The 25214-nt window shown below is 53.1% G+C and overlaps 1 protein-coding gene across 1 annotated transcript in view; it reads right to left on the bottom strand.

Moving 5' to 3' along the window:
* GASK1A (golgi associated kinase 1A) overlaps positions 1–24063 on the bottom strand; it is a 39632-nt gene extending 15569 nt beyond the window's left edge. Inside the window, exon 1 of the mRNA XM_062200102.1 lies at positions 24022–24063. Coding sequence (XP_062056086.1) covers positions 24022–24036 — 15 coding nt within the window. The 5' untranslated portion in view covers positions 24037–24063. The remainder of the gene's footprint in view (positions 1–24021) is intronic.
* Between the last annotated feature and the right edge of the window lie 1151 nt (positions 24064–25214).

Below are 25214 nucleotides of genomic sequence, written 5' to 3' on the forward strand. Positions count from 1 at the left end.
CCAGGCCTCCATCACGGAATGACTGGTCCAGGAAGGGGTCTGTGTTTCTGCGAGTTATCCAGGTGAGGCTGATGCAGGCGCCAGTGTGGGAGCTACTGTTCTCAGGCACTGTGGGAGCAGTAGCAGGAAGGAGCCTGGTGCCTGTGCCGCCACATGGGAGCAGAGCTGCCACAAGCTGGTTAAACCATTGCCTTGCAGAGTGTGTGTCCCTGTGAGCCTGTATGCCAATGCTATACCTCCCAGCAGATCCCTCAACTCAAGGACAATCAATGAATGTGTGACTACCGGAAGGAATGAAAAACAGTTTCCTTTACAGAAACCCTGTTTGCCTACTGACTTCACCAGAAATTTCTTGGAAATGTTTTACATTTTTTTTATTATAGAGACAGGTGGAGAGAGATCTTCTAGCCCACTGGTCACTCCCAAATGCCCAAAAAAGTCAGAGCTGGGCCTGGAACCCAATCCAGGTCTCCCACGTGGCTGGCAAGGATTCAAGTTCTTGAGAAATCCTTACTGCCTCCCAAGGTGAGTATTAGCAAGAAACCGGATTGGAAGTGGAGGAGCTGGGACAAGAACCAGGCACTCTGATTTGGGATGCAGGTGTTCCAAGCGGTATCTCAACCAGTGCGTCAAACACATGAGCTACTTCTCAGAGATATTTGCTGTCATGGCAGTGCAAGACTTGTTGTTGGAATGTGGAGAAAAGGCATTGAGGTAGACAGAGGCATGTAAGACCTCCCATGTCAAGGAAACCAGGCCAGCAACACAAGTCAGGTTGCATGGTTCTCATGCATGTGATTGTATTCACAAACCTCCCTTGTAATGAAAGGCAAATGCCCAGGGGGCGGGGGCGGGGAGGGGGTGAGGTTCATTGTCAGCAGCCCCCTGGGTTCCCTCAGAAGTGCCACTCCTGTCCCCTACAATGCACCCCAGCAGCCACATTTGTACCAGCGCCCTGACCAAATCGGATGGAGCCATTCTGGCCCCTGAGCCACACTGGGCTGGTAGATCCTCACCCCCGGCCCTGGGAGCTTGGGTCTGTGCTAAGTCATTGAGGTCAAGCCTTAATGTTCATCAACCAGAGAGCAAGGGCCCGTGGCCACTCAGCTGCCAACCACAGCAGTGAGCCGTGTTCTGCTGAGAGCCAGTCTGCAGGGGGAGAGAGGGAAACAAATGCACAAACCAGCCATGGAGAGAGGAGGAAGCACCTTGCCCAGCTTCCTGAAGCTGCTGGTTCCAGTTGTGAGCCTGGGCCAGGGGCAGCTGCAGCCTACCTGGGGGGTTGGAGGGACTCTGCAGAACCCAGATAAACACACACTCCCCTTACAGTTGAGCTGTGGATCATGGGTGCTCCTGCCCCAAGCAGCCCAAAAGGCCTGAGATCATGCTGGAATTCCCTTCTCTCTACAACTAACAGCACCCCTCGCCCCAGCTCAGTGGCCACCAGGCAGGAGGCAGCCAGGCCCCCTTGTGCACTTTGTCATTTAACTGTGTTTTCAGTGACTTTCTGAGCCAGTGGCAGTTTCTGCAGGAACCACATGTCCCTTCCCAGCACAATGGGCATCAGGAGACACACACAAAAAAAAGCAAGCAGGAACTGAACAATCCCCAGGGCTTCCTCTTCCCACCAGGACCTGCACCCTGGCTCTCCCAGTCTCTCCTGCCTTGTGGCAATGAGGCCAGCCTCTGCCCCTCAGCACCCCCTCACCTCATGCTCCAGATGTTTCTTGGCCCCTCTTTGTTGGAAGCCAGTGTGTGCGGGAGATTGAGCACTGGACAAGGAGCCTGCTGACGGCAGTCTGTGTTGACCACATGCCCTTACTCTCAGGACCAGCTTCCTCTTCTGCAGTGGGTTGGGTTGGACGAAATAATCTTCAAGCCCTCATTCTCAGTGTTCCTAGCCCTGGGTGGAGGCAAACCTAACAGCCCTGGAAATGCCAAGGATTTTGCTCCTTCTGTACATTTCCACACGATCTGTTCACCTGCTGTGCGTACAGAACGCACAGTCTTCGGCTGCTCAAGCCACTGAGCGGCCATCCTGAGATCACCCTCCAGGACTGTCATGGTACATGATGGGAGCTGGCTTTCTTAAAAAAAAAAAAAAAGATTTACTTGTATTTATTTTAAAAGCAGAGGGGCAGAAAAGGGGGAGAGAGAGAAAGAGAGACAGAGACAGAGAGATCTTCCATCTGCTGGTTCGCTCCCCAGGGCAAGGCCAGGAGACTGTCCCATATGGGTGGCAGGGACCCAAGCACTTGGATCATCCCCTGCCGCTTTCCCAAGCACATTAGCAGGGAGCTGGATCAGAAGCAGAGCAGACGAGACTCAAACTGGTGCTCCGCTATGGGATGCCCGGCACCGCAGACAGCAGCTCAAACTACTGTGCCACACACCGCCCCCCGGATTGGATTTCTAGGGGCCGGAGGGGAGGAGAGGGGACCACCAGGTGATGACTAGTTCTGCACTTCATAGTTGACTCATTGTCTCACTCCCCTTCCCAGACACGCCCCTGCTTCTGTTTCCAATCTGGCCCAAGGCAGCACTATCCACCAGGCGCCCACACCAGAAACCTGGGCTTGCCCTTCCTTCCTCCTTTTTCTCTGCCCCACGTCTCAGTCTTGCAAACGTTTCCTCCTACACATCTCTTGGGTCAGTCCACGTTTGTGGCCCCTTGACGCCCCCCAGACACCTGCCGCAGCCCCTGACTGGTCTCCTTGGCCCCACTCCTGCTCCTCAGTACCCCACTCCCCACCACCTGGTTTCCGGCCTTCAGAGCCCCTCTCAAGAAGTTCTAAACGCCATTGGGGCTCGAGCCTTAGCAAACTCTCAGTTCTGGACAGAGCCAGCCTCTCTGCACACCCTGACGCGTGCTGTTCCCTCTGCCAGGAACGTCCTCTTCCTCCCTTCTGAGACACATTCTATGGGGTACACCCGAGACTCCTCAGTGGGCCTGAGCCTTGTCACCCCACGAGGCCTTTACCTGATGCTCCTTTGCAATTCAGATCCTACCTTTTGCCCTAATGAGATACGGTTTTCATTTGGCCTTTATTGCTATTTTAAAACACACACAACACGTGCATGCGAGGTGAGCACTGTGAAAACCCAAATGATGCTAAGGAAACCAGAGCACTTGTGGACATCTCCATCCCCTCCCCAGAGCAGCCACACTTGACCACCCTGGAGGTGTTCCCCAGGCCCTGTTTCTTTTCTTTGCATTACAGCACATGTACAGGTCACCGGGTGTTGGCTTCCTGTTTGCTGCCAGGACAAATTGCCACAGTCGTGGTGACTTAAAACAGAAATGGGTCCCCTCTCAGTGCTGCAGGAAAAGAAGTTCCATGCCAGCCTCAGAGGATCAGAACCAAGGTGGTGCAGGCTGAGCTGAGCTTCGTCTGGGGACTCTGGGGAGATTCCCTCCTCTGCCTCTCCCAGCTTCAAGTGACAGCCAGCATTCCCTGCCTTGTGGTCTCATCACTCGAGGGTCTGTCATCACAATCACTCGCCCTCTCCTGTCTGTGACCAATCTTCATTTGGTCAGTATATATGGGATGGCATTTAGTGTCCACTTGGGTAATCCAGTATAGGCCCACATCTCAAGGTCTTTAATCAAATCCACCAAGAGTGGGTACTGGGCACAGTTGTTAGGATGTTACGCGGGATGCCTGCATCCTATCTAGGAGCACTTCGTTTGAGTCCTGGCTCCCCTGCTTCCAATCCAACATCCTGCTCATGTGAACCCGGGGAGGCAGCAGGTGACGCATCAAGTATTTGTGTCCCTGCCACTCATGTGGGAGGCCTGCACTGAGTCGGATGGCAAACAATACTGCATTGCTGGAAAATTCTAGAGATTTCTATGGAGGGGACACCAAAAGAGAAAATTGTTGGGTCTTGCCCCTTCTTATTACCCTTAACTTTTCATTGTTCAACAATTATATCTCCTTTAATCCTCACAAGCACTGGTTGAAGTCAGAATTATATAATTCCTTTTCTACAGCTGAGACTATGGAAAGGCCCAGAGGGTTAATGTTTGCCCAGGGCCACAGAACCTGGCAGAGATACCAAGATTTTTAAATTCAGGGCAAATAGCCACAGACACATTTGTTTGGATATTTTTTTCTTCTAAAATGAAAAATGTGTTTTCCAGTTGGATTCATAATCTGTATTCTCAAAGTATTGGATATCACTGAGGAGTAATAAATCTTTTTTAAATATTTCAAGGAGACAGCCTGTTTTGATCCTTCTCGCAGCCTTACTTGGCTTCAGAAGACCTGGGGAAAGTTGGCAGCTGTGAGGCTATGCAGACAGAAAGGTTCAAAACAGCCATGAGCAGATGTCCCTGGCGGGGCCACCCAAGTGAGGCTTTGGGGAAAGAAAGGCAGCTTTGATCAAACCGAGAAAAAAAAAAAAAAAAAAAAAACACTTCTGAAGAGAAAGATGCTGCTGAATTATAAAGATTACACAAGAAGAAAAAGAAAGGAGAATCACACCCAAAACACTAGCGAGTCTGCTGGTGGGATCCTAAGCGCTCTGTCATCCCACAGCTGCTGGCTGGGGCTACCCTCCCCCACCCCAGTTCTCACCATCCAAACTACAGGCTCTGTCACTTCTGGGGAGTGGGGGTAAGGAGAGAAATGATGTGACCGGGATCTCTGGCTGCTCCATTCCTCTTCCCCGCCCCAGTCCCCACGTCCCACTGCTTCGCTGAGAACCACCCCCAACCACCACCACCATCACCACCCTGACCCCATAGAGAAGCTGCCCACGGGTTGCTAGGAAGACACTGCTGAGTTCTGCCCCTGCCCCGCGTGGCTCTGTTACAATGGGCAAGGCCCACGACCTCTCTGTCTTGTTTCCTCTGTGGCCAAATGGGAAGAATGACATCATTTCTCTCTCCAAGCGTTACTGTAAAAAATAAGCAAACCTGAGTCTGGCAGAGGCCCACTGCACAGTGTGGTCCATTTACGTGAGTGCAGGGGGGAGGTCACGGTTATGCTCCCCCCACTTTCCTGACACCCCTTCCCTTCCTGGGGTCTGCAAAATGCCCACTCGTTGTCCCGGGTCAGGGCACCCTGTAATGTCCAAGCAACAGATGGGGATACTTGGGGGCACCACTCAAGGCAGAGGCACAAGTTCCTTTACCACAAAGCCACAAGGGTTAAGTCAGGAAGGGGCCGCCTTGGCCAGGAGAAAGAGCCACCTGTCGTGCAGAGGCTTTGTCCAAAGATGACCAGTAGGTCAGGAGGGAACAGCTTTGCTTTGAAGCAGCTGAGAAGGTGGGGAGATGGAGGGTGGGAGCCAGAGAGGAGGTCCAAGAGGGCCTGGAAGCACACAGGTTCTGGGGTGGGGCGAGGGCTCCCAGGAAACTGTGGGAAGCCAGGAATTCAGTGATTCAAAGAGCCCACCTATCTGAGAAGCTGGGGGCTGCGCTGGGCCAACTCCCTGCCAGGAGATGGCCCTCAACAAGAAGTAAAGGACAGTGGCACTGAACATATTATTTGCTCACAATTCTCCCTGTCTCCCACCTGGCCACAGTTTTGCAGCAGGTAGAACATCCTTCCCCATCTACTCTCATTGGCCCTGACCGTGTGACTTGCTTTTGCTAATGGAATACAAGTGGATGTGGACAATGGACCTTGAGTGGATACAAGTCCCAATGTCCCCCTGGAGGCTGTGCATGTACCTCTCTGGTCTGGGTGGCCTCCTTGCAAACCTGGTCTCACCATGCGAGGAGCACACCCGAGATGAGGTACCTGGAGTATAGACCTGAACCCAACACCCAGCCTGGAGCCAACCCAGCCATGCCTGCCGAGCCCAGGCTACCCACAAGGTTACCCTGTAATCAAGATAGATGTCTACATTGTTGTAAGCCATTGAGATTGTGCACTGTCTGTCCTGTAGCATTGTCACAGCAAAACCCAACTGATAACAGATCTTTTGGTGGTGTCTGGGGAGCTCTATGCCAGATACCAGTAATGACACATAGTATCCCTCCCTTGACTTATAAGGGTGTAAAGCGGTCACTACCAAGGAGTTTCAGGCCATGATGAGGCTGATGGTGCAATGCGGACTCAGGTATGAGGGGTTTTCACAAAGTCTTCAGGAAAAGCATATTAGGAAACAAACTACTCGTGGACTTCAAAATGTTTTGCATTAAAATAAACTTCTCTTTTCATCCCATTGCCCACCAACTGTTTGCCACGCCCTGGTTGCTCAGGTCTAGAATCAGTTCATTTTCTCTGTAAGACAAATGGAAACCAGGCAGGTCTTTGGAAAAGGACTCTTTTGAAACATTCTAACACAAGCCGGGGGCTTTTATATAGAGTTTGAGAAATTTCTAGGATGGAGCTGGCGCTGTGGCACAGCAGGTTAAAGCCATATGGGTGCCGGTTCTAGTCCCAGCTGCTCCTCTTCCGATCTGGCTCTCTGCTATGGCCTGGGAAAGCAGTAGAAGATGCCCAAGTCCTTGGGGCCCTGCACCCACATGGAAGACCCATAAGAAGCTCCTGGCTCTTGGCTTCAGATCAGCTCCGGCCGTTGCAGTCATCTGGGGAGTGAACCAGTGGAGGGAAGACCTCTCTCTGTGTCTCTACTTCTCTCTTTAACTCTTTCAAATAAATTAAATAACTCTTAAAAAAAAAAGAAATTTGCAGGAAAGGACTCAATTAAACTTTGGTCTGCAACAGCCAACAGGACACTGCTTCCCACTTCTGGAGGGCCATAGGGAAAGGAACACCCTTCTACTTCAGGATCGTCACTCAGGGTTTGGCCTCATGTTTTGTCACTAGATCTCCATCCCCCTGCCTGCCTCTGAGCCCTGACCCCCAGTGCCTAACAAATGTGACTCCAGGCTCCTGGCTGCACATGGGCCGGCTGGCAAGACAGATGCAAACTCAGCTCTTTTTCCCGACCACCAGACATCAAAAAAAGATGGCAAAACCCTGGTCCTCCAACGAACAGCATGGGCCATGGGTACCATGCTGGCCAGGGAAGATGGAGAGGAGACAAATGTTTCTCTACTTTCCCGACAGCACCCCAATAGCACCCAGCCAGTGAGAGAAGGGGCAGAGGGAAGCCGTGTGTGTGTGTGTACACGTGCACACGCACATGATTAGCAAATACTGAGTCTATGTCCTGGAGTGCCATCCCCTTACTCTGTGGCCCCCAACATTCACCCTCTCCTAAACAGCCCCACTCCCTGAGCACTGATTCATCACCACTCAGACTCTGAGCGAGACTGGCAGAGATTTGGGAGTTTGGAGCTCCCACCCCATTAGTTCAAGTGGAGCTCCAGCATTGTCATAACAAAACTATGGCTGGGGCGAGAGGGAAACCGTGAGTGGATTTTCAGAGGGCTGGGATTAAAACCACATGTCACAGGCCGGGGAGGAACTCTGCAGGCCAGACCTGCTCAAACTCTGCTTCCCCTGGCTTCCCAGAGCCAGGCGCTAGGCAGGGGGAGCTGGCCTGGCACAGGCCTCTGGAGCAGAGACGACAGGCACAGCACATAGGGGCCCCAGGCCCCCAGGGTTTGTCTGCCCGCCAGATCGCTGGGCGTGGGGAGGCTGGAGCTGAGCGTTCCCTGCGGACAGAATCCCAGGCTGCCTGACTCAAAGTGACCGCCGGCCAGGCTCCCTGCTCAGCGCCATCGGAGGGCTGCGATTTGCCCTCCACATCAGCAGCATCAGGACGAGAAAGGACCTTCGCCCCTGTCAGTTCCGGCCCAGAGATTTTCCAGGAAACAGAAAGAAACCCAAAAGACTGGTAACGAATAGTTATTCAGTATTTCACTACGTGCGTGGCACCGCTGGAAGCACTGCACTTGCTTTAAGTTATTGAATCCTCAGGTCAGTGTTAGGCATTCAGCGTTAGGATTACTATCACCATTGCACAGGCAAGGAAAGAAAGCAAGGCACAGAGAAGCGGGGCGGCCCCAGGGCGTTAGACAGGAATAAATGAACTGGAGAATTTCCCACAATTTCTGTCTCTAGCCCTGTACCCTAACTCCGTCCCCTTACATACCCATCTAGTATGCTCACTTTCCCATGATGCACCTGACATCACAAGTACTCCACATGGAGATGCCAGGAAGCCCCCCATAAACCTCACATGCATTAAATCCCATTCAAGCTCTACCCCATTTGTCTATTCAATTAGGGCACCACTCCCCACCCCATTAAAGCGGACCGCTGGGCTCAGGAGCTCTCGCTCGCTTGCTCTCTCCCCTCCTGGGAATGGGCCCAGGCAGTTCTGGCTTCAGAAGCAGCTGAGCTGGTGGCTGCTCTGATTCTGAGATAGTGCTGGCTCTTAGGGGCGGGCTCTTCGCTCAGAGGAGGCTGGAGGCTGCCCTGTTTGGGACTGGCCCAGTCCTCTGTGAAACAAGGCTTGCATCGAAGGCAGGTGGCTCTCTCTTTGCAGCAGGGCAAAAGAATGGAGAGAAAATGTAAATTTTCAGGTACATGTTTCTCATTCAAAGCGAAAATAACCTTGTTCTGTCTCTTGTCCTACGTCAGTCTTTATAAACAGAAGACTATCAATGAGAAAACGCCACCCTTGGGTCCACTCTAATTTGGACATTCATGAGAGGCAGCATGAGAGGGAGCTTTCTGTTCATCTGTTACCCCCAAATTAGGTCTAGGGCTTGGTCTCAAAACCAGGCAGATTCTAAGCCTCCTGCTCATTCCAGAACCAAATGGTGCCCGAGTTCCTGTCAGCCCAAGCTCTGTCCAGACGGTGAGCCAGGAAATCATGACCATCTATCTGACTTGTGTGGTGAATCTAGAAGACCCTAATAACCACAGTCGCCTCCTGAGCACACACCCGGTACCAGGCGCTCCCACACTCTGCCCTACAAGGTGCACCCAGATAGGATCAAGTTGGAGCTGTAAAAATTCAGATTTCAAGAAGTACAGTACCTCACTCAGGGTCACCCAACAGAGAGCGGCAGGCAGGATTCAGCTTTTCCCCAAGTCCATGAACTCTTCACTGCACCACAGAGTGAGGAGGAAGGCTCCAAAACGTGGGAGACAGAAGTGAGTTCAGGGAGGGGCTCAACACGGCAAGGGAAACTAGGATTCTGCTGCCTCTTTCGACAACTTCCTGTGACTTCATATAGCTCCTACCTGTGACTCCACACTGCCCTTTCCTGTGACTTCACACTGACACTTCCTGTGACTTCACACTGACATTTCTGTGACTTCACACAGCCCCTACCTGTGACTCCACACTGACACTTCTGTGACTTCACACTGACACTTCCTGTGACTTCACACTGACACTTCCTGTGACTTCATACAGCCCCTTCCTGTGACTCCACACAGCCTCTTCCTGTGACTCCACAATGACACCTCCTGTGACCCCACACTGACACTACCTGTGACTCCACACAGCCTCTTCCTGTGACTTCACACTGCCCCTTCCTGTGACTCCACACTGACACTTCCTGTGACTCCACACAGCCCCTTCCTGTGACTCCACACAGCCTCTTCCTGTGACTTCACACTGCCCCTTCCTGTGACTCCACACTGACACTTCCTGTGACTCCACACAGCCCCTTCCTGTGACTCCACACAGCCTCTTCCTGTGACTCCACAATGACACCTCCTGTGACTCCACACTGACACTTCCTGTGACTTCACACTGACACTTCCTGTGACTTCACACTGACACTTCCTGTGACTCCACACAACCTCTTCCTGTGACTCCACATTGACACTTCCTGTGACTTCACACAGCCCCTTCCTGTGACTCCACACTGACACTTCCTGTGACTTCACACAGCCTCTTCCAGTGACTGCACACTGATACTTCCTGTGACTCCACACTGATACTTCCTGTAACTCCACACTGACACTTCCTGTGACTTCACACTGACACTTCCTGTGACTTCACACAGCCCCTTCCTGTGACTTCACACAGCCCCTTCCTGTGACTTCACATTGACACTTCCTGTGACTCCACACAGCCTCTTCCTGTGACTTCACACAACCTCTTCCTGTGACTCCACACTGACACTTCCTGTGACTCCACATTGACACTTCCTGTGACTTCACACAGCCCCTTCCTGTGACTCCACACTGACACTTCCTGTGACTTCACACAGCCTCTTCCAGTGACTGCACACTGATACTTCCTGTGACTCCACACTGATACTTCCTGTGACTCCACACTGACACTTCCTGTGACTCCACACAGCCTCTTCCTGTGCTCCACACAGCCTCTTATTGTGACTCCACACAACCTCTTCCTGTAACTCCACACTGACACTTCCTGTGACTCCACACAGCCCCTTCCTGTGACTCCACACAACCTCTTCCTGTGACTCCACACTGACACTTCCTGTGACTCCACACTGACACTACCTGTGACTTCACACAGCCCCTTCCTGTGACTTCACATTGACACTTCCTGTGACTCCACACAGCCTCTTCCTGTGACCCCAAACTGACACTACCTGTGACTTCACACAACCACTTCCTGTGACTTCACATTGACACTTCCTGTGACTTCACACTGACACTTCCTGTAACTTCACACAGCCTCTTCCTGTGACTCCACACTGACACTACCTGTGACTTCACACAGCCCCTTCCTGTGACTCCACACTGACACTTCCTGTGACTCCACACTGCCCTTTCCTGTGACTTCACACTGACACTTCCTGTGACTTCATATAGCTCCTACCTGTGACTCCACACTGACACTACCTGTGACTCCACACTGCCCTTTCCTGTGACTTCAAACTGACACTTCTGTGACTTCACACTGCCCTTTCCTGTGACTTCACACTGACATTTCTGTGACTTCACACTGACACTTCCTGTGACTTCACACAGCCTCTTCCTGTGACTTCACACAACCCCTTCCTGTGACTTCATACAGCCCCTTCCTGTGACTTCATATAGCTCCTACCTGTGACTCCACACAACCTCTTCCTGTGACTTCACACTGACACTTCCTGTAACTCCACACTGACACTTCCTGTGACTTCACACTGACACTTCCTGTGACTTCACACAGCCCCTTCCTGTGACTCCACATTGACACTTCCTGTGACTCCACACAGCCTCTTCCTGTGACTTCACACAGCCTCTTCCTGTGACTCCACACAGCCCCTTCCTGTGACTCCACACTGACACTTCCTGTGACTTCACACAGCCTCTTCCTGTGCTCCACACAGCCTCTTCCTGTGACTCCACACAACCTCTTCCTGTAACTCCACACTGACACTTCCTGTGACTCCACACAGCCCCTTCCTGTGACTCCACATTGATACTTCCTGTGACTTCACACTGACACTTCCTGTGACTTCACACTGACACTTACTGTGACTTCACACAGCCTCTTCCTGTGACTCAACACTGACACTTCCTGTGACTCCACACTGACACTTCCTGTGACTCCACACAGCCTCTTCCTGTGACTCCACACAGCCTCTTCCTGTGACTTCACACTGACACTTCCTGTGACTCCACACTGACCCTTCCTGTGACTCCACACTGACACTTCCTGTGACTCCACACTGACACTTCCTGTGACTTCACACAACCTCTTCCTGTGACTCCACATTGACACTTCCTGTGACTTCACACAGCCCCTTCCTGTGACTCCACATTGATACTTCCTGTGACTTCACACTGACACCTCCTGTGACTTCACACTGACACCTCCTGTGACTTCACACAGCCCCTGTGACTTCACACAGCCCCTTCCTGTGACTCCACATTGATACTTCCTGTGACTTCACACAGCCCCTTCCTGTGACTTCACACTGACACTTCCTGTGACTCCACACAGCCTCTTCCTGTGACTCCACACTACCACCTCCTGTGACTCCACACTGACACTTCCTGTGACTCCACACTGACACTTCCTGTGACTCCACACTGACATTTCCTGTGATTCCACACTGACACTTCCTGTGACTCCACACAGCCTCTTCCTGTGACTCCACACAACCTCTTCCTGTGACTTCACACTGACACTTCCTGTGACTCCACACAGCCTCTTCCTGTGACTCCACACAGCCTCTTCCTGTGACTTCACACAACCTCTTCCTGTGACTCCACACAGCCTCTTCCTGTCACTCCACACTGACACTACCTGTGACTTCACACAGCCCCTTCCTGTGACTCCACACTGACACTTCCTGTGACTTCACACTGACACTTCCTGTGACTTCACACAACCTCTTCCTGTGACTCCACATTGACACTTCCTGTGACTTCACACAGCCCCTTCCTGTGACTCCACATTGATACTTCCTGTGACTTCACACTGACACCTCCTGTGACTTCACACTGACACCTCCTGTGACTTCACACAGCCCCTGTGACTTCACACAGCCCCTTCCTGTGACTCCACATTGATACTTCCTGTGACTTCACACAGCCCCTTCCTGTGACTTCACACTGACACTTACTGTGACTCCACACAGCCTCTTCCTGTGACTCCACACTACCACCTCCTGTGACTCCACACTGACACTTCCTGTGACTCCACACTGACACTTCCTGTGACTCCACACTGACATTTCCTGTGATTCCACACTGACACTTCCTGTGACTCCACATAGCCTCTTCCTGTGACTCCACACAGCCTCTTCCTGTGACTTCACACTGACACTTCCTGTGACTCCACACAGCCTCTTCCTGTGACTCCACACAGCCTCTTCCTGTGACTCCACACAGCCTCTTCCTCTGACTCCACACTGACACTTCCTGTGACTCCACACTGACACTACCTGTGACTTCACACAGCCCCTTCCTGTGACTCCACACTGACACTTCCTGTGACTTCACACTGACACTTCCTGTGACTCCACACTACCACCTCCTGTGACTCCACACTGACACTTCCTGTGACTTCACACTGACACCTCCTGTGACTCCACACTGACACTTCCTGTGACTCCACACTGACACTTCCTGTGACTTCACACTGACACTTCCTGTGACTCCACACTGACATTTCCTGTGACTCCACACTGACACTTCCTGTGACTCCACACAGCCTCTTCCTGTGACTCCACACAGCCTCTTCCTGTGACTTCACACTGACACTTCCTGTGACTCCACACAACCTCTTCCTGTGACTCCACACTGACACTTCCTGTGACTCCACACAGCCTCTTCCTCTGACTCCACACTGACACTTCCTGTGACTCCACACAACCTCTTCCAGTGACTCCACACTGACACTTCCTGTGACTCCACACAACCTCTTCCTGTGACTCCACACTGACACTTCCTGTGACTTCACACTGACACTTCCTGTGACTCCACACAACCTCTTCCTGTGACTCCACACTGACACTTCCTGTGACTTCACACAGCCCCTGTGACTTCAGACAGATTTGTCTTGCAATAATTCAACAGACGCCATGTCCAAGAGACCAGCCGAGCTTTGCAAATGGCAAACTGCATGGTGGGTACTTATGGACAGAATAAAGTCCCTACCGAAAATAAAAACCTCTTCCTATTTCCTCCTCACCTTTTCTTAATCTGCCCAAGCAGCCACCTTCCTTGGCACCTTAGAGAAAGGCAGCTAGAATAGATAAGGCACTATAGCTATTTTGACCTTAGTGGGGTTTACTGGGGACGGGGTGGGGCCTAGGGGCTCTGGCAGGGGTTAATTTGAAATTCCCAGGAAGCTCAGATCTCAATCTCCTTTACCCCAAGCAAAGGCAGGAGGAGGAGCCAGCCATGACCTTGGCTATGTGCCCAGGCACTGCTGTTTAGCTTCCACAGCTTGGGGTCCACTGTGACCCTGTGCAGTGACGGAAACTTCCTTGGTGAGCAAATGGCAATAGTTAGTGCCGAGGATGGAAATGAAGGCCAAAAGCAACCTTGGGAAGCTCTCTGTAGAGGGCTGTGGGGTGGGGCAAGGGCGGGGAATGGGGAGACAAGTTCTAGAAAACACTCGTTTTAGAAACAATAAAGAGAGGAATGTGAAATTTAAAGACAGCAGAGTTCCCCACGCCCTCATAAAATAAGAAAAGCGATTCAAAAATTATTTCAGCAAAGACTTTGGCCAAAATAAAAGTTATTTTTCAAGAACAACAGTAGAAACTGAACATTTAACTCTCACAGCCCGTTTGACAGCACTTTATGGGAGAACACACGATTGCCACATAAGTGGCCATTCCATGCAACCGCAATCCTCAGACGTGGGGACCTGCGAAGGCCACAGCAAGTGGCCCTTGAAGGGAACGTCCAGGAAAGGACGCTGCCTGGCAGGAAGGAGCCCCGGGCTGGGTTACACCTGAGCGAGGCCTCACCTTTCCAGTGGATTCTGTGACCGGGAGCTAAGCTGTTGCTATCCAGCAGGTGACTGGAAGGCACCATGAATGGAGCAAACAGGGAAAGGCATTTGACATCGGGCACTTCAGAGAGCCTCAGGGCACCCGTGTGGGAGTCCTGGGCACCCTGGCGCAGGAGGCAGGCGGCTGCTGCCCCTCAGACAAATCCTGAGGCCTCACTGCTTTGTCCTGTTGTCCGAACACCCCCCTGATACCAGGCACGGGAACAGAGGAAGGGACACCAGTGTGAAGAAGCCACTCACTGTCTCACTGTCCTGCCCGGACAACCTCACAAGGAGCTGGCAGACAGGAAGGAGTTCTCATCACACCCATTTTACAGATGAGGCGCTTGAGGCTCCGAGAGACCTGGTCATTCACTCCACATGATCCCTCCACTAACCAGAAGCACTGGGATTCCAACTCAGGTCTCCAGCCTGCAGAGACCAAGCACCTGGCCCTGGCCTAGGGACATGGAGGCACAAGGAAGGACTAGTTCAGGCTCTCAGGAGTCATCCCGAAGCCCTCCTGGGCTCCCGGCTGACCTGGGAGAGCCGTGCTGGCAGGTTTCAGCACACCTGAGCAGTACCTGCGTCTGTCTCTTCACCACCTGAGCTGGGCCCCTGGCACCAGCGGAGACACAGGAGGTGGTGGGTCTCGTCCTTCAACAAATACTTAGAAATGTCCACTGTAGAAACGTGGTATCTGGACAGATACACAGGAGCCAGAATATCTAGGTCCAAACCCTGGCTTTGTTCCTATTCAGCAAATCACTGACTGAACATCAGTTTCTCTAGCAAAAAAAAAAAAAAAAAAAAATGGGTGTAATGGTTCCTACCTTAAGTAAGGAGCTGCTGAGAGGACTCAGGGAGTTTTAACACAAACAAAATACTAAGAACAGGGCCTTGCACATAATCGCATAGTTAGCACTTGGTCCCATCATTAACTCCCTGATTAATAATTCCCTGGGGTCCTATATAACTCCAGTACTTCCTTCCTGTGCCTTGCTTGCTGCATCTGTAAAATGGGCTAACAATTAGAGTCACAGCACTCTGAGTCCTGGGAAACCATGGGTAAGAAGAAAGGAGGTATCAGGGACCAATGCCAAGGCTCCTCCTTGGAGCCACCATTGCTCACATGATTTCTCCTCTCCCTCCCTCTCTCTCCCTCCCTCTCCCTCTCTCCCTCTCTCCCTCCCTCTCTTCCTCTACCTCTCTCCCTCCCTCTTTCTCTCTCCCTCTCTCCCCCTCTCCCTCCCTCCCTGCCTCCCTCTCCCTCTCTCCCTCCCTCTCCCCCTCTCCCTTCCTTCCCTCTCTCCCTCCCTCTTTCTCTCTCCCTCTCTCCCTGCCTCCCTCTCCCTCTCTCCCTCCCTCTCCCTCCGTCCCTCCCTCCCTGCCTCCCTCTCCCTTTCCTTCTCTCTCTCTCTCTCTCTCTTCACACCAGCTGCTCTCTGAAGGCCCATGGAGTTCTGGAGAAGGTGCCAGTGTCCTGGGGCAACGCCTCCCAGCTGGAGAGCAGGACTGGGCCAGGACACACAGGGAAGATAGGACCCTGGGAAGGTCAGAACAAAGCTGCACTTGGAACCTAACACGGAGCAATTCAATCTCTACTTCTCCCCCAGAGTTTATCAGATGGGAACCTGCAGGCCGCCTGGGACAAAAAGGGAGGCTGCAAGGGGAGGCAGGTTCCTGGGCCTTTCCTGACAACCATGGGGCACAGAGCTCCTCCCAGCCACGTGGCCATGGCTGAAGGGAGCTAGGCAGGAAGTAGGCACGGTCTTGGAGGTCCTCAAGGGGCCCCAGGACCTGTCTGTAGCCACATTATCAAGCATCCCCCAGGTCAGGTACTGGGGTCTCCCCACCTCCTCTCCTCCTTGTAGACTCCCTGTAAGGAAGGCATCAGCATTCACATTGGCCAGCTGAGGAAACTGAGGCACAAACAGCTTATGTCACTCAAAAATTTTTATTTTTATTATTTGAAAGGCAAAGAGACAACAACAGACAGAGATCGCCCATCTGCTGGGTCACTTCCCCAAATGCCTGCAACAGCCAGAGCTGGCCCAGGCTGATGCGAGAAGCTCGGAACTCAATCCGGGTTTCCCACAAGGGTGTCAGGGACATAACTACTTAAGCCACACCTGCTGCCTCCCAGGGTATGCACTAGCAGGAAGCTGGAATTGGAAGCAGAGCTGGGACTGAACTCACGCACTCAACGTGGGACGTGAGTGGTGTCCCAACAACTGTGTCAAACACCCTGCCTCTTAAGTCTCATAGCTAAGTGGAGGTCCTGAGATTCACCCCAGTCTGCCTACCTCTCAATTAGCTAGAGCTTTATCCCCACTATCATGGGAACCTTGACGAACATGAGATGTTTCTCTCTCTGCCTCCCATCCCCAAGCACGCAAGCAAACCTGAAGAGCTGGCAGCTGGCCTCTTCCTACCCCAGGAGGAAATGGAAAGGCTTAGCTTCCAAAGACCACGCACACACTCCTACAGGCAATCCAAGCTGGGCTGGCCAACTGCTGTTAGGCTGCCTTGGTGAGGACAGGCTTGGAGCTGGACAATTCAACTCAGAAAAGCTATGCTACTGTCCAGCTAAAAGTAGTGGGTTAAGCACATGCTATTCTCTCTGTGTGCTCCTGAAACCTCAAAAGAGAGTCCACCTCTTAAGGGGCAAACCCATAAGGACAAGGAGAACAGGAGAGAAGGCGATCATTAACAGAAGCCAGGAAGCCGGAGAGCAGAGGTATGAGTTACAATTACTTCCAGGGGGCCGGCGCCGTGGCTCACTAGGCTAATCCTTCGCTTGCGGCACCCCGGGTTCTAGTCCCGGTCGGGGCGCCGGATTCTGTCCCGGTTGCCCCTCTTCCAGGCCAGCTCTCTGCTGTGGCCCGAGAGTGCAGTGGAGGATGGCCCAAGTGCTTGGGCCCTGCACCCCATGGGAGACCAGGAGAAGCACCTGGCTCCTGGCTTCGGATCAGTGCGGTGCACCGGCTGCGGGCATTGGGGGGTGAACCAACGGAAAAGGAAAACCTTTCTCTCTCTCTCTCTCTCACTGTCCACTCTGCCTGTCAAAAAACAAAACAAAAACAAAAACAAAAACAAAACAAAAAAAAAAAACAGTTACTTCCAGGGACCAAAGCTAAATCCTGAACTGAAAGACACAAGGTCAAGACCCCATATGACTGATGCCAGAGAAGGCCCAACAAGGCAAGAATTAGTGTCACCGGTGACTCGGGGCGGGGGGGGTGGGGGTGGGGCGAGGACAAGAGGACTGGGGGGGCAGGTAGGTGTTTAGCCTGTGGTTAAGATGCCTGCATCCCACAAAGGAGTACCTGGGTTCAACTCCCAGTTCCACCTCTTAACTCCAGCTCTCTGCTAATGTGTACCCGGGGAGGCAACAGTACTTGAGTCCCTGCCACCTGTGTGGGAGGCCTGAATTGAGTTCCTGGCTTCCAGCTCTGGCCTGGCCCTGCCCTTGCCATTGTAGGCGTTTGGAGAGTGAACCAGTGGATGGATGCACTTGTTCGCTCTCTCTCTCTCTCTCTTTTTTTTTAAACAGGCAGAGTGGATAGTGAGAGAGAGAGAGACAGAGAGAAAGGTCTTCCTTTTTGCCGTTGGTTCACCCTCCAGTGGCCGCTGCAGCTGGCGCATCTTGTTGATCCGAAGCCAGGAGCCAGGTGCGTCTCCTGGTCTCCCATGCAGGCACAGGGCCCAAGCACTTGGGCCATCCTCCACTGCCTTCCCGGGCCATAGCAGAAAGCTGGCCTGGAAGAAGGGCAACTGGGATAGAATCCGGCGCCCCAACCGGGACTAGAACCCGGTGTGCTGGCGCTGCAAGGCAGAGGATTAGCCTGTTGAGCCACGGTGCCGGCCTCTCTCTCCTTCTTTTAAAAAAAAAAAAAAAAAAAAAAAAGGAATGCTCTATTCAAGGAAAAGCAGCGCCAGACCACTTAGATCAATACAACTGTAAACACAAACACAAAGGCAGCACAGAAACTGTATTACAGGCTGGCGATGTGGCAAAGCAAGTTAGGGCGCCATTCACAGTGCCAGCATCCCATACAGAAGCACTGGTTCAAATCCTGGCTGCTCAGCTCCTGATTCGGCTTCCTGCTGATACACCTGGGAAGGCAGCAGATAATGGCTGAAGCACCTGGCCCTGGCTACCGATGTGGGAGACCCGGGTGGAGCTCCTGGCTCCTGGCTTCAGCCTGGCCTGGCCCTGGCTATTGTGGCTCTCTCTGTCTGTCTCATTGTCTGCGTTTCAAAGAAATAAATCTTTTCTAACAATAGAAATGTAGTACAAATCAACTTTTGGGAGAGTCAGATTCCAAATACAGCACATGAGGCAGTCATTAAGTCTAGATCAAAATTACCCTTGAAAAATCCCTTAAGAAAGAGATTAACACACCATCCACTACATCTCCTGTCTGCAAACACAGACTCCGCCTCTGAGACGGCCGGTCGTGAGAAAGCAAATGAGCTGGCCCCTCTAACGAGGGGTGCTGGGAAGAAGGGAGCTCCAACCCAGACCGGCCTGATCCATGCACATTTGAAAGGACAGCACCAGCAGTGCCGAACACCAGGTTTCCAGCCAGAGAGCATCCTAGAGTGCGCAGCTTCTGATGATAAAAGGCACCCGAGAAGGAAGGAGGGTGCGTGCGACCCCAGGAGAGGCGAGGCACCTGCCTTACACGCCCAGCAGGCCTTGGGGAGACACAGCTTCAGGCGGGGGGGGGGGGGGTGAGGGAGGCAGCAGGCCCATCCCTGGAGCCTGCAGGGTAAGAGGAAGCATGGAGCCAAGGACTCCACCAACAGGAAGCTTCCCTTGCTTCCCAAAGCAAGCCACAGATACAGAGGAAGGCCTGCTACCCCGGAGGTCTCTGTGCCGGCACTCTCACAATGCCCACGGAGGCCCACCTGTCCCCACCTTCACCTTCCTTACCTCCAGTTTCTCACCTGGGACTCCTGGGGGAATTAAAATGCTCCCAGAAGTCAGTAGCTCTTGCGGCTCACCCAGACCATCACCTCCCCTCGGAAGAGGGGATGCCAACCAGCGTTGCCCCTTGACTCCCAGCCTGCGGCCTGGTGCGGGCAAACGAGCCAGCACCACGTCCTCGTCTGTGTGCTTGCTAAAGGCTGTGCAAGCCTACCGAACGCAGACAGACATTTCACAATATCTGGTTCCTTTTCCTCGGCTCTGGCCAGGCCAAGTGCAGCTCAGGCTGGATGTGACCGCAGGCTGTCTGCAGGGAGCTACATCGAGGGGCAGCAGCAACAGCTATTTCTTTTCTAGAATATGGATGACCTAAGGTCCACCAAGCAAAGCAGGAGCTGGAAGGGTGTCATGTGTCCCGCCCCATGTGTCACAGGTACAGCGTCTTAGGGTGCATGAGCCAGGGCAGGTTTCCTGCACTGGTCCCACGAGACCAGGGCCCTGGGCAGACCAAGGTGTGCCGAGGTGGAGATCTGGGGGTCTGGTGCACAAGAGAGTTCGGAGGTGGAAAGGGGGTTGTTCTCTGTGAAGGTGAGCGATGAGGAAGAAGAGGAGGATCCCGGTCTTGTGTCGCTGTCACAGGAGGTACAGCTGGGGACGCGAGAGTCTGCACCCAGTGAAAGCAGGAGCTGCCCATGGAGGATAGGCTCTTCACTGGGTGCATTTACGGGAGAGAATGCATTGCTTTCCAATCTAAAGATTCTCCCCATTTCTTTTTTTTTTTTTTTTTTTTTTTTTTTTTTTTTTTTTTTGACAGGCAGAGTGGACAGTGAGAGAGAGAGACAGAGAGAAAGGTCTTCCTTTTGCCGTTGGTTCACCCTCCAATGGCCGCCGCGGTAGCGCGCTGCGGCCGGCGCACCGCGCTGTTCCGATGGCAGGAGCCAGGTGCTTCTCCTGGTCTCCCATGGGGTGCAGGGCCCAAGGACTTGGGCCATCCTCCACTGCACTCCCTAGCCACAGCAGAGAGCTGGCCTGGAAGAGGGGCAACCGGGACAGGATCGGTGCCCCGACCGGGACTAGAACCCGGTGTGCCGGCGCCGCAAGGCGGAGGATTAGCCTGTTGAGCCACGGCGCCGGCCGATTCTCCCCATTTCTGTGCGTCTCTCTCTCTCTCCCTCAGCCCCTTGTACACACAGCACCTCCTACTTGAAAAGCTGAAAACTCAAGCCAAATGGGAGTCCTCAGAGTAGAGAGGCCAGAGGCAGAACAGGAAAGATCGCCAAGGGTCTTCATACACTCAGACCCGGCTACGCCATCCCAACCACAGCACACCCTAAACTGCCTGCTGGGGATTCTCTGAAAGGGAGCTGCAGATGTTGCAATGGCGGGGGTCGGCAGGAAGGACACAAGCTCCTGTCTGCTGGGCTGGCCCACCCCAGGGGCCCTGGGCACCGTCCGAGAGCCTGTGTTGTTCCAGCCCGAGCGCCAACCTTACCTCTGATTTACAGCTCAGCCTCTGGAGGGAGCATGGCTGTGCAGCTCTGCCCTGAGCCCGTGCAGCTGCCAGCTCTCTGCTTCACAGACCGCGGGATCTGCTTGTCCGCAGAAAAACAAACGGCCCCTGGGAGTTTGGGCACATCTTTCAGGGAAGCCACAAGGTTTGGTGTGGATGGCCCCAGCCCACGGAGCATGGCGGAGCCAGGAACTGAACATACCACATCCAAATGGTCCCAGGGAGCCCCGCTCAGGTCCTGATCACAAGACCAGCCCCCAGGACTCGTCTGCTTGCCATGGCTTTTCTCCAAGTCCCCAAGCTGTTTGACAAATTTCATCCCTGGGTCCACAAGGGAGGCAGGCAGGTCCCTGGGGGCTCCTGCCATTACCAGTCTGGTGCAGCTGTGGATAAAACTTGGGCTCAGAGCCAAGCTGCCTGGGTGGTGACCCCCACTCCATCCTGTCCTTCACCTGGGCCTCGATTCCCTCATCCAGACAATGGGGATCCTAACACCTCCTCACTCGTGGGGTAGACCACTCATGCTCTCATCGAGCAGGTCCTTCCTCTTCCAAGCACTGTTCCAGGCAGGAGAGATACACCTGGAACAAGCCAGACAAAAGCCCTTCCCCTTACAGTGGTGAGAAAAGAAAGTGACTTGTCACTCACACAAAATTCAACCATTCTAGTGAGCACCCCGAGAGCTACAAGGGCCGTGGTAGGAAGAGCACAGGAAGCAGCCCAACAATTCTGCCCGCTCTGAGTACTGTCCCTGTTAGCATCACAGGGACCTTTCCAGCGATGGCCAGGGGGCTGCCTCCAACACTGGACCCTGAGAACAAACGCTAAGCAGGTGGGGTGCGACCCCTCTGCCTGCTTCCGAGACAGGGAGTTACCAGAGGCTCTCCTAGGCACTCCTCCCTCGAAGCTGGCTGCGGTGTGCTGAGTTCTCCGGGACCCCTCTGCACATCCACAGCTGAATTAGCATTTTGTTCCAGCTCACAAGGGCACCAGTGTGGGGACACCACAGGCCAGATGGAATTTCAGAGACCCTGTCATTTGTTGGGAATTCTCTCTGGCTGCCTTATAATAACAGCCACACATTTTGCTCTCAAGGCCTGGGAGTGGATGGATTGGGGACAGGGGGTAGGTTGGGGGGTGGGGTGGGGATTCCTGCTGAAAAAATAAAGCAAGTTTCTCTGCAGGCTGTTCCTGTCCAACCATCCAGAGATTCCAACTCTCGGGCTGCTCAGAGGCCAGGACAGGGGGAAGCAGGGGCTCTGGACCTTCCAGATGTGTCCCTCCCTCCCTCTGACCAAAGAGGGGACAATCAGGACAGCATCAGCCTCACTGTCCGCCTTCGGCCCAGCCCCGGCTCCAGGAGATCGCGTGGACAGGTTTAGACCTGGAGGGGAGTGTAAACCAGGATCCACAGCTCAAATCTAGCCAGCAGATGTGTTTTGTTTGGCTTGAAGTATTTTAAACGCGTTTGAGCCAATGTTTAAAAAATCCAGGATGTTTCACATACGAATTCAAATTTCCACTTCCCTTGGAAAAGAGGAAGTTCTGGCCACACTTGGGGGCCGTGTCCCCACCCGGCTGGAGTAGAGCCGCCCCCCTCTCACAACAACATGGCGGTCTCTGCAGTTCACCTCTGCCTTTGTCTCCCAACACCAAGGACAAGGACAGTTGCCTTGAGGAAACAAAATACAGACAGATGTGTTTTCATTGTACCCAGCCCAATGCACTTACTGGAACCAGCATCCAGCCCCAAGCGTTTCAGCTTCTATCTCCTGACTGAGAGCGCCCCTGCTCTTAGCTCCAAGAGACTCTTTGCCTATAATTCAAATTCAGATTTGCAATGGCCACACTTCAAGTACTGAATAGCCACCTGGGAGGAGAGCCCGCTGCTGACGGCATGGATACAATGCTCCCATCTCAAGGGCTGGCCTCTGCTGCGGCAGTTAAGTTGCTGCTTGGGTCACCCGCATCCCAGGTTTGAAGGCCTGGTTCAAGTCCAGGCTCCGCCTTCTATTCCTGCTTCCTGCTAACGCACACCATAAGTGGCAAGAGGTGATGGAGAAAGCAGCTGGGTCCCTGACTCCAATGTGACTGAGTTCCTGGCTTTTCGCTCCAGAGTTGCAGGCATCTGGTGAGTGAACCAGGGGATGGGAGACCTCTCTGTGTCTCTCCATCCTTCTATCTTTTAAATGCATAAATATAATAAAAATAAAATTAAGGAGCAGGCATTTGGCACAGCAGCTAAACCGCCACTTGGGACACCCACAGTGTAGTGCCTGAGTTCAAGAACCAACTCCACTCCCCATTCCAGCTTCCTGCTAGTGTATAGCATGTGTGGCAGCAGATGAGGGCTCAAGGACTTGGTGCGTGCCACCCACATGGGAGACCCAGATGGAGTTTCTGGCTTCTGAATTTGGCTTGTCCCAGCCCTGCTGTTGCAGGCATTTGGAGAGTAAACCAAGGGATGGTTGGTTCTCTGTTTCTTTCTGCCACTCTGCCTTTCAAATAAGTAAATAAAAACAAATAAATAAAAACTTAAAATGAGTATTTTTACAAAGAGGACATTCGCATCAACTCAGAAAGTTCCACAGGACAACCCTGGAGAGACTGAAATACAAGGCATAGGAGGCCACCAACCAGTGGTGATACCTGTGGCACCAGGCCTCTGCACCTGCCCTGTGCTGGCCACTGCTGGGGGCCGGAGGGAGCTGATGCTCCCTGAGGCTGCTGCCTTCCAGGAATTCACTATCTAATTAGGGAGAAAGCTGCAGCCAAAGACAAGAAACAGCAGGAAGGTCCCGGGGTAGCCCCTGGGGTTCTCAGGGTCAGAAAGGCGGGGCAGGTCCCTGTGTCCATCACTCCCTGCACATTGACTACCCTGCATTCTTGGCCCCATCCAAAGCAGACAATCGCATCAGAAGCTTCCAGAAGAGCGGGGTGCCCTCAGCCCACTCACAAAGATGCTGCTTAGACGACCAGGGCTCAGCACGATGCCCAAGAAGAGTCCAGCTGGGTTCCAACCCACCCCACAATCTGTGTGCCCTGCCTACAGGCCTCCCCCAGGGCTGACATCCCCCCAGACCTCTCCAAATGCAGGCCTGGCTCTCTGTCCCCACGCACCTGGGACCCAGACCCCCAGGGGCACGCTCTAGACAACAAACCACATCTGAGGATATTTGCTTCTGAATGAGAATTGCCAGACTAGCTATCAGCACGGAAGGGCTGAGTGTGTGAGACGGAGTGGGAAAAGCGTCGCCCACGTGGTGACAGGACCCACCTTGACGTCCCTCATGTTGGCCCGGCCCAAAGCTCCAGAGTCACTGACGAATCCACAGCAGCAGAGGTTCCAAATCTTCCGGCTACCAAAGACCCTCTGGCCACGCAGCGAGGCTGTGGATCCCTCTCAGGTCGCTAGTTTTAAAAAACAGATAAAATGAAAGGTAAATGATAGCATTGAAATACAGTTTCCAGATAGTCGAAAAATCAGGGATACAATCACGCCTTGCTTCTTTTCACACATTAAGCAGCAGCATCTAATAAGACCCATGTGACAAACTTTCAATGTAGCAATGACTAGGGACTCTGTTTCAAAGTCTCCACTTCTACCGCCACGATGTAAAAAAATCTGACTACTCTCTCTTTTTTTTTTTCTTCAAGATTCATTTATTTGAAAGGCAGAATTATAAACAGAGAGAGAGAGAGAGAGGTCTTCTACCCACTAGTTCACTCCTCAGATGGCTGCAACGGACAGAGCTGGGCTGATCCGAAGCCAGAAGCCAGGAGCCTCCTCCAGGTCTCCGACGTGGGTCTAGGGGCCCAAGCACTCGGGCCATCTTCTACTGCTTTTCCAGGCCATGGCAGACAGCTGGATAGGAAGTAGAGCAGCCAGGACTCAAACCAGTACCCCATACTGGATGCGGGCACTGCAGGTGGTGGCTTTACCCGCTAAGCCATAGCGCCGGCCCCCTGACTTCTCTTGGTGACAAAATCACAGGTCTCACTAATACCACTTTGGTGGGTGCCTACATTATTAAAGAAATGCTGGCTTTCAATTAGGGTTTAGTGAAAATAAAGATGTGACTTGTCTTTGACCAAGGTAAGGGCTCCCTTGAGCCAGGACCTGTGAACACAGCACCCTTCTGCCCTTGTTGAGTCGATCTCCCTCTAGGTCTCATCACAGGGGGCTCCACAGGGATGAAATAAAGGCAGCCATTATGGCAGGTACCCCCCGCCCCAAGAAAACCCCTTCTGTGTGGAGCTGCGTGCCCAGGCTTCCCATCACTGCCGCGGAGGGACCACCCACAGTCACAGAGACCCAGGCATTACTGCAGCCCCCGCTCCAGCTCCTAGGAACGAGCACTGTGTGCTGCCTATGGCAGAAGCTGCAGGACATTCGTCCTAGCAATGATGAGCACACAGCCCCACAAGGGGGCACAGTTACCCACAAGGGAGACAGTTACAGGTTCACCG

The sequence above is a fragment of the Lepus europaeus genome, chromosome 9, assembly GCF_033115175.1.
Source record: "Lepus europaeus isolate LE1 chromosome 9, mLepTim1.pri, whole genome shotgun sequence".
Taxonomy (NCBI): Eukaryota; Metazoa; Chordata; class Mammalia; order Lagomorpha; family Leporidae; genus Lepus; species Lepus europaeus.